The sequence below is a fragment of the Cydia splendana genome, chromosome 20, assembly GCF_910591565.1.
Source record: "Cydia splendana chromosome 20, ilCydSple1.2, whole genome shotgun sequence".
NCBI classification, from domain to species: Eukaryota; Metazoa; Arthropoda; class Insecta; order Lepidoptera; family Tortricidae; genus Cydia; species Cydia splendana.
Window position 1 is genome coordinate 7,611,924 of NC_085979.1, and position 15,688 is coordinate 7,627,611.

Consider the following 15,688-nt stretch of genomic DNA (forward strand, 5'->3'; position numbering starts at 1 on the left):
AAACCGATTTTATCCGCAATTCAAAGTAATTTTAACCAATTGATTAATTACCTACCACTCATAATTTAAAATAAAATCTAGGAGCTAACTCTGTATTGTATTGTATATTGTAATGTAACACTAGTACTGACAAGAACTGATATAATTGTTTGATTCATATGACTACTGTAAAAATATGATTGGCAAGGCAAGGCACGGAGCCTGAAGCCGGACTCTCGCCAGTAATTCTATCTGTCTTCAATCTTTTCGGCCTTTTATTTTGTTTTTATTTTATTTATTTGGAAAGCAAACAGAAATAAGTGAGCAGGAGATAAGTTTACAGAGACACACTAAGGACATTCCCTTATTTCCTTAACAGCTCTCACTAAAACATGTATAACAGAAATATACTACACTTAACTAACTCTTAAGGTACTAAATACAATTATTAATTTACTAACACTACATAGATGCTAAGCTTATCAAACAATGATGATTACTAAGAGAGAAAGAGACACAGTACAAAATAAAAATATCTGACACGAACTTATTTGTAGAGCCGTAAGAGCGTGTCACATATTTTTGCAGCCTTCAAACAGTAACATATTATTTCTAGTGACTGTACAATAGGTACTATAAGTATGTTGTATGCCTATGTTCACTCATGCATGTAAAGTAAGAAGATAGACTCTTATTAACTATCCATTGCCAATTTCAGTATATTTTTCTTGAATTGCAGTTTACTGTTATTAAAGATGTCGACTGAAACCCAAACTATATTGTACTCATCACAAATACGGTGCAAAGGTGCGCGAGCGCCAGCGTGGCTTTTGTTATCTAATAACTAAAATCCAAACATTATTCCAGGTTTTCGAGCACCATTCCTACGCACTAGACTACGACCATAGACAATTCTACGGCCTCCTCCGAACCACCATGGAGAAACGCCAACGGGAGGGCACAGAGATCAAAACCAAAATAGTCCACACATGGGTGGAAGAAATTTGGGAACCGCCTATACCCACCTTCTTTCCTGCCAATGAGGAGTTCTGGAAGATCGTAGAGACGAAGGAGAAAAGAGATGTGGCTATGGTCGCTGGGTTTGATAGTAAGACGTACGATCTGATTGTGAGGTTCGACACGAGAGGGAAGTTTGTGGCGACAGTGTCGACGGAACGGGAGGAGATTTGCGTTTGGGATGTCGTGCAGTAAGTTTTTTTTTACTTTAACAAAGGTTGCCCTCGATATTTACGACGCGACTTGGCTACTATTTAAGTAGGTATTTATGAAAGATCAATAGGTAGATAAGGGGTTGTGCACAAATCACGCGAGGTGTTTTTGGCTACTATTTGACCCCTCCCTCCCCCTTGGTGATATTTGGTGAGGTTTTCGGCTACCCCCCCTCCCCCATATAACCTCACGTGTATTTTTTTTTTCCATCCGACCGGTCAGGCCACGCGCTCCAAAATTTTATAAAATAGACTCGCTATTTTGAAGTGCGGAGTTCAGATGTATGTTTAACGAAATCGAGAAAAAATCTATTCATGTGGTAGGTATTTTTTCTTAGTTTTGTTTACTGTAGAAAAATACACGTGAGGTCTTCTTATACCACCCCTCCCCCAACGTGATCTGTCGTGATGTTTTCGTGACCCCCCAGCCCCCTATCGAACCTCGCGTGATTTGTTCACAAGCCCAAAGTGAGGTGGTGTCATTATTATAAAATTTATAAATGTCATTTTCATAGTAATTTGACATTCATGATGATCACTTATATAAACCATGCCATGTAACTAATGTCAACACATACTTGTTTACATAATACTTCTTTACAGATGTAAACTAGTAAGAAAGATCACCGGTGTCACCCAGCCAATAAACCTGGTACCCATCGACGAGTACCGCTGCGTGGTGCTATGTAAACGAGAGCTGAAGGTCTATGACCTCAATCAGGTTAGTATTATTTTATTATTTTACCTCTATTTTATTTATTAGGCACACAAAACAGATATCATTTATAAATAAATAAATATTATTGGGACATTCTTATTCTTACACAAATTGACTAAGTCCCACGGTAAGGTCAAAAAGGCTTGTGTTGTGTTGTTATTTATTGCACGAAATATTGTTTAAGCACAGGTTTTGGTAAAGAAGAACAGAGAGAAAAAGTATGAATAATATGCATGTACTGTGGGAAGGGGTCGAAAGACCTCATGCTAACTTGCAAAATTTGCTTAATTACGAGTTAGGGTGCGTTTTCACCAAAGATATACGAGGATGTGTTGCGATGGATGTGTTTGTTAAGAACCAATAGATAACTGCCAACAAGAGCTGTGCTGAGCGAGGATCCTCGCACATCTCTAGTGGAAACGCAGCCTTACACTAATTGCCGCAGCGATGTTGTTAATGGGACATTAGATTGATTAAAACGATCAATTTGCAAAACCATGGGACTATATAGATGTTTTAAATAAATCATCCCTTTCGCATTTAATCTTATTTGTATAAAGCTCCTTCTTTTAAGTCTCTAACTTTACTACAAAAGACCAGCGCTCCTTGACTGGTTGGCAAGTCAATGGTTAACCCGGTAAGCTTAAAACTAAAAAATCTTACGCTGGATTTTTTATGATTTTTCGTACAAAAAACCAAAAAAATGGGTTTATACTTAAGTTATAACACCTGGGGGCTTCGCCAAGATGCCATTCGTTTGCGCCGTAGCGAACGATTAGTATCTTGGCTAGGAGGATCAGGGTTAAGTGGGGGAGTGCGTATCTAATTGTACCGACTTTTCTGATACCTGTTTAACTTATTTACCTATTCTACCATTTGCAAGTAATTCTGCTATTCTCACATTTATACACAAGTTCTGGTGCCAAAATACCCTAATGTAATAACAGTTACTTTTTTCATTTATTGCTAAATGTAATAAATATTTATTACAAAATTTTTCATATTTTTCATATTTAATTACACAAACGGGTCTACCGCGCTATAATTTCATTGTTTTTACCTTACATTCCGACACAACCCGTTTGTGTAATTAATATGTGTACAAAACGCGAGAGTTTAAAGTGTTAAAATGCAGTTTTTTTTCTCAGGGTAAATTCGTGGTATCCCTAAAAGGCGTGATGAACCAGAAGATGCCGTACTACGGCCTCCACGACCCCAAGCATCTTGTCGCCTTATCGCGCAACAGGATGTACGTCAACCTGATGAACATCGAGACGGGGGACTGTGTCACCACTTTCAAGGCTGGGGAGGACAGGTTCCTGAATTCGCTGTTGGTGTCCGGCGATGGAAGGTATGACTACAACTATAGTATGTATCTTTAGGTATTTAAATAAAAGTAAACTTTGTAAATTTTCGGGTAGTTATAATATGTATTGGTTATTCCAAATTTTATATTAAAGGACAAAATGGTAAATTTACGCTTCCGGCAGGACTTGAACCCGCAACCGCAATCCGTGCGGTAGCTCTAACCAATTGAGCTACGGAAGCCTACCAGAATCTCGCGAATCTTTCCATTCCTTCCCTTATGCTTCCTTTTTGGTTACAAAACCACCTGGATCTGTCTGTGTACAGTAAGCTGCAAAGATAACTGACCCCCCCTCCCCCCTGCATAGAAACTTGTTTGCAGGGGGGTCAGTTATCTCTGCAGCGTATACTGTAGGTACAACAGGAAATACAAACTGATTGAAGTCTTTATTAATAGGACTCGAGCCCTTATGATTCAAAATGGACGGGATTTTTTTTTTCTAATACGTTTACATCCAATCTTACAAATGGGTCTCTATTGTTTCCCATAAAATTTTAATAATGTATATATTGTATGGTTTGACCACATTTTCGTTAGTCATTATTTGGTTTTTTCAGAAACGCGTAACTTTTCAGGATTGCCATAAAACAAACCTAAGTTAACCTAACCTATCTATAAGATAATCTTACGAGTATCCTGAAAAGTTAACGGTTTCAGAATTATGACTAATGATAATCTAACAATCATTATATTATGACTTTCAATAATTATGTCAAACAAGCGATCCGCTTACAAATACCTACGTAATGCGTAGTTATTTCAGAAAATTACTCAAATAACTAGGATTTTATTAAGACTCGTCAAGCTGAGGAGAGTATTAGGGTTTAGTGTTAAAAAATTGTGTCAGTACCTACCACCTCTACGTGGCCGGCGTTTTATAAACCAGACGGTTGAGTTCTCGCGCGCGACTCCATACATCAAGTGCGACTTCAAATATGGACTCTCGTGCGAGAACGCAACTTATGCTAGACCGCCATGTGACCATGATACGACCAGAATTTTCTTGTTTACCACCACGTCTGTTAGAAGAAACTTCTCCTTTAACGCGTGTCAATAGAACAGCCCACTACAGACTTGGTCTGCTAAACGCCCAGTCTCTGCACATAAGCGTGAAATGAGCGACAGTAGATCTGATCGTCTGTCTTACTCTGTCACACAGGGTGCTGGTATGCGGAGACGAGACGCAAAAGCCGTTCCCACTCCTAGTATGGTCACTGACGTCACGGAAACTTCTCTACGACTTACGTATACCGCACCATGACTTTGTCACGTCGAAGGCTGCCATCACGTATGAAGGTGAGTTCCATACCTTTTGCCACCCTGTGGGCCTACCGCGAACACCAAAGTTCAACAAATTGCGGTCATCTTTCTTTGTTACTCTAATTACTAGCATTTAAAAATGTGTAGTGAAATCTATTCCTATTTTATTAAAGGTTATCATGGTTTATCTTTTTCATATCTCATGCTCTGAAAGTGGGTCGTTGTTGTTCTAAAAGGTGCGCAGAAAGTGATACGTTTATGCTCTAGCGCAGAAAAGTGGTGTACTCCTCTGCGTCCCCGTCCCATGAACAACTGGGTGGAAACAAAATGGAAAAATAGTGTCTTTATTTCCTCGTCTGGAACAATTGGTAATTCTTTAATTTTACAAATCCCACGTTGATCCTTTTTTTATAAAAAATGATGTAAGTAATTTGTTAAAAACAAATTATTCTTGATTTCTTTCGTTGAATTCTATTTACTCGATTTCATAAAGCGGGAACCAAAAGGAATACACCAAAAATATTTTTTTAAACCTTACGCTTGCGTAAATGAGCAAAGGCAGAATCTTATACAGCCACAGTTAAACGTTTGTACGATATTAACCCCTGGAACGCCGAACCGACAAACGTACTTGTACCCGTCAGATGCCTAGTGCCGGATCCGTCCCATCCCCTTCAAATGCCGGATAGGCTCGCGTACGTGCACCCGTCAACTGCCGCGATAAAAAAAAAGTGCTATTGTGCAAATGATATAAAACTCTATTTGTAAGTGTTTAGATCTCAAAATTGTAAAAATATAATACAATAAATTTGGTGACTGATAAGGCACAAGGCAGTTGAGACACTTTGTACAGATCTGGGACTAGGCAGTTGACGGGTACAAAAATTGAAGACCCTCCGGCAGTTGACAGGACTGGTACGGATATGGCACTAGGCGTCCCAAGGGTTAAATTGGTTTTTAAAGTTATTTAGAACTATATTCATTAAAATAAAATAAAATACAAGATAAAAGTTTCTTATATTATTAATTAAATTGTTATTTAATATTAAAAATACTTTTATAATATTATGACGTGGTGCGGCGCACCATGGTCGCGGTGCGGTCCGGTAGTCTGTTGCGGCTTTTAGAACGAAAAAGTATAAAATTAAAAAAGTACGAGGCAATCCCGCTGATTTTCATACTATAATGAACAAATTATTTTAAAATTGTTGTAGTTTGTAAAAAAATGTGTGTTTTTGTAAATATTGCAATCTAAATGATTTTCGTTAGGGGTGATTAATCTTCACGCATGTAAAGTCTCCGATTGCAAGTAAGTCCTAAGGAAAAAATCATGGCCGTAGGTTTGTTATGTACTTCAATTACTGATTTTGCGAAATTGCCTTGTCTTGTTTGGTTTCCTCGCATTCGATATGAAAAGTAGAGTGTTTAACTCGGGTGAAAGGCACCGTTTCTGTCTCGGACTATTGGCGCTCTCACTGCGTTCGAGCGCCAAACTACCTCGACAGAAATGGGTGCCTTTCAACCCTTGGTTAACAATCTACTATTTCATTTCTCATGCTCTGAAAGAGGGTCATTGTTGTTCTAAAATGTGTGCAGAAAATGATACGTTTCTGCACTAGAGCATTTTAGGTTCCAAGTACGATTTTATTTTATTTTTTACGATAAGCAATTGAAATTTGGGTATAAATGGATTTGTCATACAATTTCCATTCTGATATTTGACTCCCCATTCCCATAAATAACGATACTTTTGCCTAAATTGTTAATTGAAAGTACCCTCAAAAAATACTATAAAAATGTATACTTAGTCATGTTTTAAAAAACACATGCATTTTACTTTCCTCGTATTCGAAATGAAAAGTAGAGTGTTTAACTCGGGTGAAAGGCATCATTTCAGCCTCGGACTATTGGCGCTCTCACTGCGTTCGAGCTCCAAACTACCTCGGCAGAATTTAGTGCCTTTCATCCCTTGGTAAACAATCTACTATCCTCTTACAACTCTACTAACCCGTCTTGGTAGAACAAAAAGCCCTAATTTGAACACAAATTCCAGGTTCATACGTATGCGTGGTCTCTCGTGAACTAGACGAGCCCAGCCCCAACTTCATCGTGGTCTACGACCTCCAGTCAGGCACACTCTTTAAGAAGTGGAAGCCTGGCTGTGATACGGTAGCTCTGGCTATCAGCTCGGCTGACGGCTGCGTGGTGTCAGGGTTGGCTGATACTAGGATACTGGTGTGGGATCTGGTCACAGGTAGGATCTTCAGTCAGACTCTTCAAGTGGAAACCTGGCTGTGACACGGTAGCTCTGGCTATCAGCTCAGCTGATGGCTGCGTGGTGTCAGGGTTGGCTGATACTAGAATACTGGTATGGGATCTGGTCACAGGTAGGATATCCAGTCAGGCTCTTCAAGTGAAAGCCTGGCTGTGAGACGGTAGCTCTGGCTATCAGCTCGGCTGACGGCTGCGTGGTGTCGGGGTTGGCTGATACTAGGATACTGGTGTGGGATCTGGTCACAGGTAGGATCTTCAGTCAGACTCTTCAAGTGGAAACCTGGCTGTGACACGGTAGCTCTGGCTATCAGCTCGGCTGACGGCTGCGTGGTGTCGGGGTTGGCTGATACTAGGATACTGGTGTGGGATCTGGTCACAGGTAGGATCTCCAATCAGGCTCTTCAAGTGGAAGCTTGGATGTGACACGGTAGCTTTGGCTATCAGCTCGGCTGACGGCTGCGTGGTGTCGGGGTTGGCTAATACTAGGATACTGGTGTGGGATCTGGTCACAGGTAGGATCTCCAGTCAGACTCCTTAAGTGGAAGCTTGGCTGTGACACGGTAGCTCTGGCTATCAGCTCGGCTGACGGCTTCGTGGTGTCGGGGTTGGCTGATACTAGGATACTGGTGTGGGATCTGGTCACAGGTAGGATATCCAGTCAGGCTCTTCGAGTGGAAGCCTGGCTGTGACACGGTAGCTCTGGCTATCAGCTCGGCTGACGGCTGCGTGGTGTCAGGGTTGGCTGATACTAGGATACTGGTGTGGGATCTGGTCACAGGTAGGATATCCAGTCAGGCTCTTCGAGTGGAAGCCTGGCTGTGACACGGTAGCTCTGGCTATCAGCTCGGCTGACGGCTGCGTGGTGTCAGGGTTGGCTGATACTAGAATACTGGTATGGGATCTGGTCACAGGTAGGATATCCAGTCAGGCTCTTCAAGTGAAAGCCTGGCTGTGAGACGGTAGCTCTGGCTATCAGCTCGGCTGACGGCTGCGTGGTGTCGGGGTTGGCTGATACTAGGATACTGGTGTGGGATCTGGTCACAGGTAGGATCTTCAGTCAGACTCTTCAAGTGGAAACCTGGCTGTGACACGGTAGCTCTGGCTATCAGCTCGGCTGACGGCTGCGTGGTGTCGGGGTTGGCTGATACTAGGATACTGGTGTGGGATCTGGTCACAGGTAGGATCTCCAATCAGGCTCTTCAAGTGGAAGCTTGGATGTGACACGGTAGCTTTGGCTATCAGCTCGGCTGACGGCTGCGTGGTGTCGGGGTTGGCTAATACTAGGATACTGGTGTGGGATCTGGTCACAGGTAGGATCTCCAGTCAGACTCCTTAAGTGGAAGCTTGGCTGTGACACGGTAGCTCTGGCTATCAGCTCGGCTGACGGCTTCGTGGTGTCGGGGTTGGCTGATACTAGGATACTGGTGTGGGATCTGGTCACAGGTAGGATATCCAGTCAGGCTCTTCGAGTGGAAGCCTGGCTGTGACACGGTAGCTCTGGCTATCAGCTCGGCTGACGGCTGCGTGGTGTCAGGGTTGGCTGATACTAGGATACTGGTGTGGGATCTGGTCACAGGTAGGATATCCAGTCAGGCTCTTCGAGTGGAAGCCTGGCTGTGACACGGTAGCTCTGGCTATCAGCTCGGCTGACGGCTGCGTGGTGTCAGGGTTAGCTGATACTAGGATACTGGTGTGGGATCTGGTCACAGGTAGGATATCCAGTCAGGCTCTTCGAGTGGAAGCCTGGCTGTGACACGGTAGCTCTGGCTATCAGCTCGGCTGACGGCTGCGTGGTGTCAGGGTTGGCTGATACTAGGATACTGGTGTGGGATCTGGTCACAGGTAGGATCTCCAGTCAGACTCCTTAAGTGGAAGCCTGGCTGTGACACGGTAGCTCTGGCTATCAGCTCGGCTGACGGCTTCGTGGTGTCGGGGTTGGCTGATACTAGGATACTGGTGTGGGATCTGGTCAGTCACAGGATCAATTTTAACCAGGACAGGACTACCGCGACCTTGTTGAAGTTATTCGAAATGCTTGGCTATGGTCTATGTCACACTAATATGGCGAGTGATGGAGATAAAGTTAAGTTGACAGTCTTTGAATTTCGATATTTCTGGTGTGCTAACGAGATACTGTAGGTAGTATACGCTGGTCAGATGAGGCGTTCTTTTGATCTACACCTAAAGGATTATTAGTGAAAAATATTGTGATTGCAAAATTCGAGACCTTGATAAGTAAGGTTTCTGGTGCCATACGTTTTGTGTTATTTTGATTCTCAAACGCGCTTGATTAACTAACTATATTATCTGTGCAGGAAACTGCCGCCTGACGCTACGCGGGCACGGCGCGGCTCCGGCTCGGCTCCGGCTGGCCCGGGCCGGCGGCGTGCTGCTGTCGGCAGACGACGCGTGCCGGGACCTGTCAGTGCGTCTATGGGACTTACATACAGGTAATTAGCAGACAAATGTTACATTTTGTAGAATGTTATCGCGACTGTCTACGGGAGCTGGCCGCTCACGGTTCGACTCCCGTATCTCCATTATTCAAAATGTAAAATAGCCAAATCAAAAATGCAGATGTTTCGGCAATTCTGTAGCTCTTTTTTTTACCTACTCGTAATTCGTAATTTAGTTCTAACCAGCCTCTTAAACCCCACAGGAAAGCTAATAGCAGTGTACACACCGCCCGAACGTATCACCTCATGCGAGGTGCTGCTGGGGGGTTCCGTACTGGCGCTGGCGCTAGAAAACTATAAGGAGATCCTTTGTGTCAAGCTCTGCGGGCCTCCCGTGGATTCAGTCACGCAGGTAAACAGTTATGTCATTCTTATAGGCCCCGTGCATGTACTATAGGGGGCAGCATAAGAGCGGTCAGATTTTTGGCGTCAGGCGTAAATGTGTCGTTTATGCTTCCGATGTAGCCCACAAGATGGCAGAACCTACTATGCACGAGGAAAAGTACCGACGAGGACGGTAGATGGTAGCACTTGCTTTGCCATGTACATGTGCACATACGATTATGTTTCCAATTCAGGCCACAAGATGGCAGACCCTCCAACGCGCACGGTCTCTATACTTCCTCGCGTTGTCCCGGCTTTTGCCACGGCTCACGGGAGCCTGGGGTCCGCTTGGCAACTAATCCCGAGAATTGGCGTAGGTACTAGTTTTTACGAAAGCGACTGCCATCTGACCTTCCAGCCCAGAAGGTAAACTAGACCTTATTGGGATTAGACCGGTCCTTAAGATGTTTTTCTTCACCGAAAAGCGGCTAGTAAATATCAAATGATATTTCGTACATAAGTTCCGAAAAACTCATTGAAACGAGCCGGGGTTCGAACCCGCGATATCCGGATTGAAAGTCTCACGCTCTTACTGCTAGGCCACCAGCGGTTCTCACAGTTACAACATTAAAATTAAATTAAAGCGTCTCACATTACCTGAAAATCCTGAAATTAATCAAAATAATCATAGAAATTCTGAATCTTCACTTGAAGCCATGTGTTATACGCCCTACAGGTATAGGGGCCATGCGAGTTGGAGGGTTTGCCATCTTGTGACATGGAAACATAAACTATACATTGACACTTCACGTCAAAGCAAGTGTTGCCCTCTACCGTTCATGTACGTTTTATTGTGCATTTTAGTTTCAGCCATCTTGTGGGCTATATTGGAAGCATAAACTTCACTTTTACGACTCGCGTCAAAAATCTGACGGCGTCTGTGCTGCCGATGTAGCCCACAAGATGGCAGAACTTAATATGCACAAGGAAACTTACCTACGAGAACGGTAGATGGTAGCACTCGCTTTGGCAATGTACATGTGCACATATATTTCCGATTCAGGCCACAAGATGGCAGACCCTCCAACACGTACGGTCCCTATAGATTTGAATGTTTCCGATTCAGGCTACAAGATTGCAGACCCTCCAACACGCACGGTCCCTATAGATTTGAATGTTTCCGATTCAGGCCACAAGATTGCAGACCCTCCAACACGCACGGTCCCTATAGATTTGAATGTTTCCGATTCAGGCCACAAGTTGGCAGACCCTCCAACGCGCACAATCCTATAGATTTGAATGACTGTCAGTACGAGAATGTGTACTTACACTACTTACAGGGCCGCGACGCAGAGTACGACGACCGGCCGTACGGCGATCCGGCGCTAGAGGGCCGTACGTTCGACGTCCGCGGCGCGGAGAGCTGCTGATAGGACCGCGTCCGTACCAGTGCCGTCTTCAGCCATTGCTTCAGGACCAGGCTCTACACGTGCATAGTGCGATTCTAAATCCTTTTTTTTTAATGCATTTCGCAATCTGTCAAATTTGGCCAATAATGAAACAGTAGCTAATATTTAAATGTGAACATATTACACATTTAGGAAGCTTCAATAAAATAAATCATGAAAAATGATTCGGCGGGCAATTGCTATATAAATGACCCTAATATTCTCTAGAAAAACGTTAGGGAAATCGATATGGTCTTAAATAAATGCAAAAACAAATAGGGTAATTCGCCTGTAACTGGCCTCTGTTAGTAATTGGCCACCCTAAACTAAAAATGAATTCTATTCACCTTAGAATTCATTTTAGTATAAGGCGGATAGTTATTGAAGGCTGGCCAGTTATTGAAATCTCATACTAAAATGAACTCTGTTTATAGGTGAAAATGAAGAGTGAGAATTCATTTTTAGTTTAGGGTGGCCAATTACTAACAGTGGCCAGTTACTGGCGAATTACCCTACATATTTAAAATTACCAACAAATTAAAAATAAGAAAAGCATGGCATGGTGTAGGCAGAGTCCTTCAGTGTACATTTGTAACATCTAAGTACTTTCAGACTTATTTAAAAATGTTACCCTAGTAAAGAACCTTAACCTTAAAGTGTGACGTAATAATTTCGTATGGAAGTATTACTACTGACCAAAAAAGGGTAAATAAAGAACCAATATTTTATATAATATAATATAGGTACAGTCGCCATCAGATATATCTAAGCGGCCAAGGCGCTCACAAATATCTGAACCCGCATCTATTGTCACGGCGTTAGGCCTCATTCGCACGAGCGCTTTTACAACGCGCGTTAAAAAAGCGTTTGAATGACACAAATGGATACATGTGTATTTATTCACACGACGGCGGTGGCGCTTTTTATCAAGCGTTGTTGGATTTTCGACGTTAAGCCTTGGTCGTTAAATCGAATTTAGCGTGCCGACGAATTCAAGCGCTTTTATAACGCGCGTTGAAAAAGCGCTCGTGTGATGGGCTTTTTAGAGTGCATGTTCAGATTTGAGCACCCCGGCCGCTCCGATAAATCGGATGGCGGCTGTACATAGATTGTTTCTTTATTTAAGCCTAAGAATTTATGAATTTGCTTATATTTAAAACAAACTAATAAATAAAGACATGCCGAGTTGGGCTCAAATAATATTTTAACGGTTTCAAATGTAGGTATTGGATTAAGGCTCATTGTAGACGAGATGCCACTTCTGGGGAAATTGTCTATGGTTACAAAATTCTGTCAGATAGTACTGAATTTTAATAACTGACATAGGTAATCCTATCAGAACTATAGTTTGGCAATCCATTTCCATCAGTAAAAAAGGCGGCAAATGTAAACAATGTAGGCGCATATATATTCCTCCCACAGACAATTCAAATTTCGCGCCATTTTTTACTGACAAAGTGGGTTTGCCAGAGTATAACAGATTTCAGTCTGGGATTCCGTCCCGTATACAGTGAGCCATAACCAAAGTATACATCCATCTCTTTTACAGTAGGTACCATTCTGTGTGTGTCAGAACGAGATGGATGTTTTGTCTATGGCAAGAAACATCTGCGCGGTGTAATGTTGCCAGTATGTTAAACTCGGAATCGTATGGAAATAAAAAAAAACTTAAATGTTTTGATCTATTACGCTTATTAATTACATACATAAAAATAATTGTATTTTAGTGAATTCTCTATCAGTAATGTTGATGTTTAGGTGTAATTTTGTGGTGAATTTAGGTTAAGTGATTTCATGCCCAATACGGGCTTACAGTGATACCACAAATATAAGTTACATTAGCGACCACCCATAATGTGGACGCATCATAACCACAATCTTTAAGGCCTGTCCAGACGGGGTCAATTTTTCGCCAATCTGATTAAATTGTCCGATCGAATCAGGCTGTGCGGACTCAAACGCCAATTTGGTACAACTGTACCTATGGCGATGCGTGTAGTGACTCATCGTCTCATCAGTACACAAAAAGAGATCGAGGTTTGCAAGATCTTTGACGTGTGTCATTATGTATGTATTTGTGTCATTACAGATTGGATTTTGTATGTAAGTGACTGAAAAGTGAGACTGTGTGCACGTTTCCCCCCGCAAAAAATGGCAGAATGATTTGTACGGTAAGATATCGCTTGGGCTCCTCCCTTCCGACATGTTGGAAGCCGGCGTTGCTCGAAGTCACTGTAAGCTAAACGTAGGTACTGGTACTCGACGCGGTCCCAGTACATGTCATCTTGAAACTTAAGTCATTGTCAATAGAGGTGACAGCAGGGTGTTATCTATTGGGCATTAGCATGTCGAGTACTAGTACGTTTACCTTATCAAAGCCACAAGTGGCTAAAGTGTCATTCCATGGAACTTGCTAACTATGTAAACAAACCGCCATAAAGAAATCATCATTCAGTGACAGTTTCAATATGGCGGTTTGTTTACATAGTTAGCAAGTTCTGTAGAATGACACTTTATACTAGTAAATAGGTAAGTACGTATATTCGTGGAACTTATATATTGGTATCACTGAAGTATCTCGTCAGTCCTTCTTTGGACGAACTTAGAACCCCTCAAGTAGGTAGCATTGATACATTTAAACTGCGAAACTACAGAAAATAGGGAATATTACGCAAAACTGTGGGTAGGGGGCGCCACTACCACTATCCATCACAATCTGGGGGTCTACCGCGAAACAAGAAAATCGAAATTTCGTTATCTAACCTCTCTCAGATAACTAAATTTCTATTTTCGCGTTTCCCGCTAGGTCCTTGTTAACAAACCGCCTTGATGCATCAATGTCATATTTTATTGTCTGTGAAAACTTGTCAAAAAACAGTCTCAGTATGTATAAGTTACTGGACTTCCGGATCGAGCGCCATCTTGATGGCACGCGGCGAGATTAATTGATTCGTTTTTTGCTCATTAATATTGTTTAAAGTGTAATATCGATAGCCTATTATACAGTAAACTAATGTGGTAGTGTGCAGTGAATGGAGAATTTATCTTGAAGCACGTTTAACCATCATTTTGGAGTCTACGGCCGGTTGTCCACGTGTTTCTTGTAAAGCCCGCTATCGCTTTACAAGAGCTAAATCACCGTACACTGTCTTGTACTAACCGTGCAATTTCAATCGTTTTACCCTGCTACTACGACCTTGACACTGGCGAAATAGCCCCAATGGGCTGAAGCCATAATTTTAAAAGAATGAATGAATGTATAAGTTACTCTATGGTTTACTAGCTAGCTTAGTGCTGCACTCTGGCGGCAGAACATTGCAGTAATACCCCGTATATTAATATAACATTGCAGTATTGGGATTTGCAATCATAATTTTGGCCACATTAGGTATCTAATTTGGTAAGTTTATCGTCAGATTAAATGTATCTAAGCTATTAAGAAAAAGAGGAATATAATGTACCTATGTATAATGATGTTGTAAGTCAATTTTAACAACTGTCTCATTTCACTCTAGTCCACTCTCAATCAGTGCAATAGGAAATATTACGTAAAACTCTGTGTAGGGGGCGCCACTAGCACAAACTCTAAACAAACCGCTTTGATTCATCAATATCATATTTATTCGTAACAAATAATCTGTGAAAACTTGTCAAAAAATCGGGCAAGTGCGAGTCGGACTCGCGCACGAAGGGTTCCGTACCATATAAAAAAAAAAACAAAAAAAAAGCAAAAAAAAAAACGGTCACCCATCCAAGTACTGACCACTCCCGACGTTGCTTAACTTTGGTCAAAAATCACGTTTGTTGTATGGGAGCCCCATTTAAATCTTTATTTTATTCTGTTTTTAGTATTTGTTGTTATAGCGGCAACAGAAATACATCATCTGTGAAAATTTCAACTGTCTAGCTATCACGGTTCGTGAGATACAGCCTGGTGACAGACGGACGGACGGACGGACGGACGGACGGACGGACAGCGAAGTCTTAGTAATAGGGTCCCGTTTTACCCTTTGGATACGGAACCCTAAAAAACTGTTTAAGGCATAGTATAAGTTACTGTATGGTTTACGGGTTGTGCTAGTGCTGCCTCTGGCGGCAGAACAATGCAGTATTACTCCTTATAGTTGTGTTATTTTTGTTGTTATGTACGTCTTTATTTCCAAGCAACTTAATTTCAGGCATAACTATTATCAAAGATTTATTTTTTAGGAAGGGGAAAGTCTAACACAATTCCGTGCTTTGAATTTGACAGCTATTAAATGAGATGGCGCTATACGGCTCCGTACGATATGCGGTGACTTTGGTTGTCAAAGTTTGACGTTTGACAATTCAGTGACCATAAAACATGGCGCCTCACAGCGCCATCTGTTGCGGCTGTCAAACTAGCGGACACGTTTTATTATATTAGGCTTTGCCTTTCTACTAAAAGCAGTAAATTGCTTGAAATTAAGAACCATGTTTGTGAGTTTTTATTAAAATAGGTCAGTTATTACGTGTTAAAGTGGGAACCTAAAAGCGCCCTCTTTTGTTGAGTAGCTGTAACTTGTTCAAGTTCAAACTTCTAGTGAAAAAAACAAATGATTGTAATACATGTTTGCTACAACCCACCAAAATTTTAAGCTTATTTCGTGTAA

The 15,688-nt window shown here is 42.0% G+C and overlaps 1 protein-coding gene across 1 annotated transcript in view; it reads left to right on the forward strand.

Moving 5' to 3' along the window:
- The window catches only part of LOC134800631 (NACHT and WD repeat domain-containing protein 2), a 73,575-nt gene extending 62,392 nt beyond the window's left edge, over positions 1-11,183 (forward strand). The window contains exons 23-30 of the mRNA XM_063773116.1: positions 847-1,187; positions 1,812-1,929; positions 3,075-3,277; positions 4,452-4,588; positions 6,606-6,806; positions 9,142-9,276; positions 9,486-9,634; positions 10,947-11,183. Coding sequence (XP_063629186.1) covers positions 847-1,187; positions 1,812-1,929; positions 3,075-3,277; positions 4,452-4,588; positions 6,606-6,806; positions 9,142-9,276; positions 9,486-9,634; positions 10,947-11,036 — 1,374 coding nt within the window. The 3' untranslated portion in view covers positions 11,037-11,183. The remainder of the gene's footprint in view (positions 1-846; positions 1,188-1,811; positions 1,930-3,074; positions 3,278-4,451; positions 4,589-6,605; positions 6,807-9,141; positions 9,277-9,485; positions 9,635-10,946) is intronic.
- Positions 11,184-15,688: the final 4,505 nt, after the last annotated feature.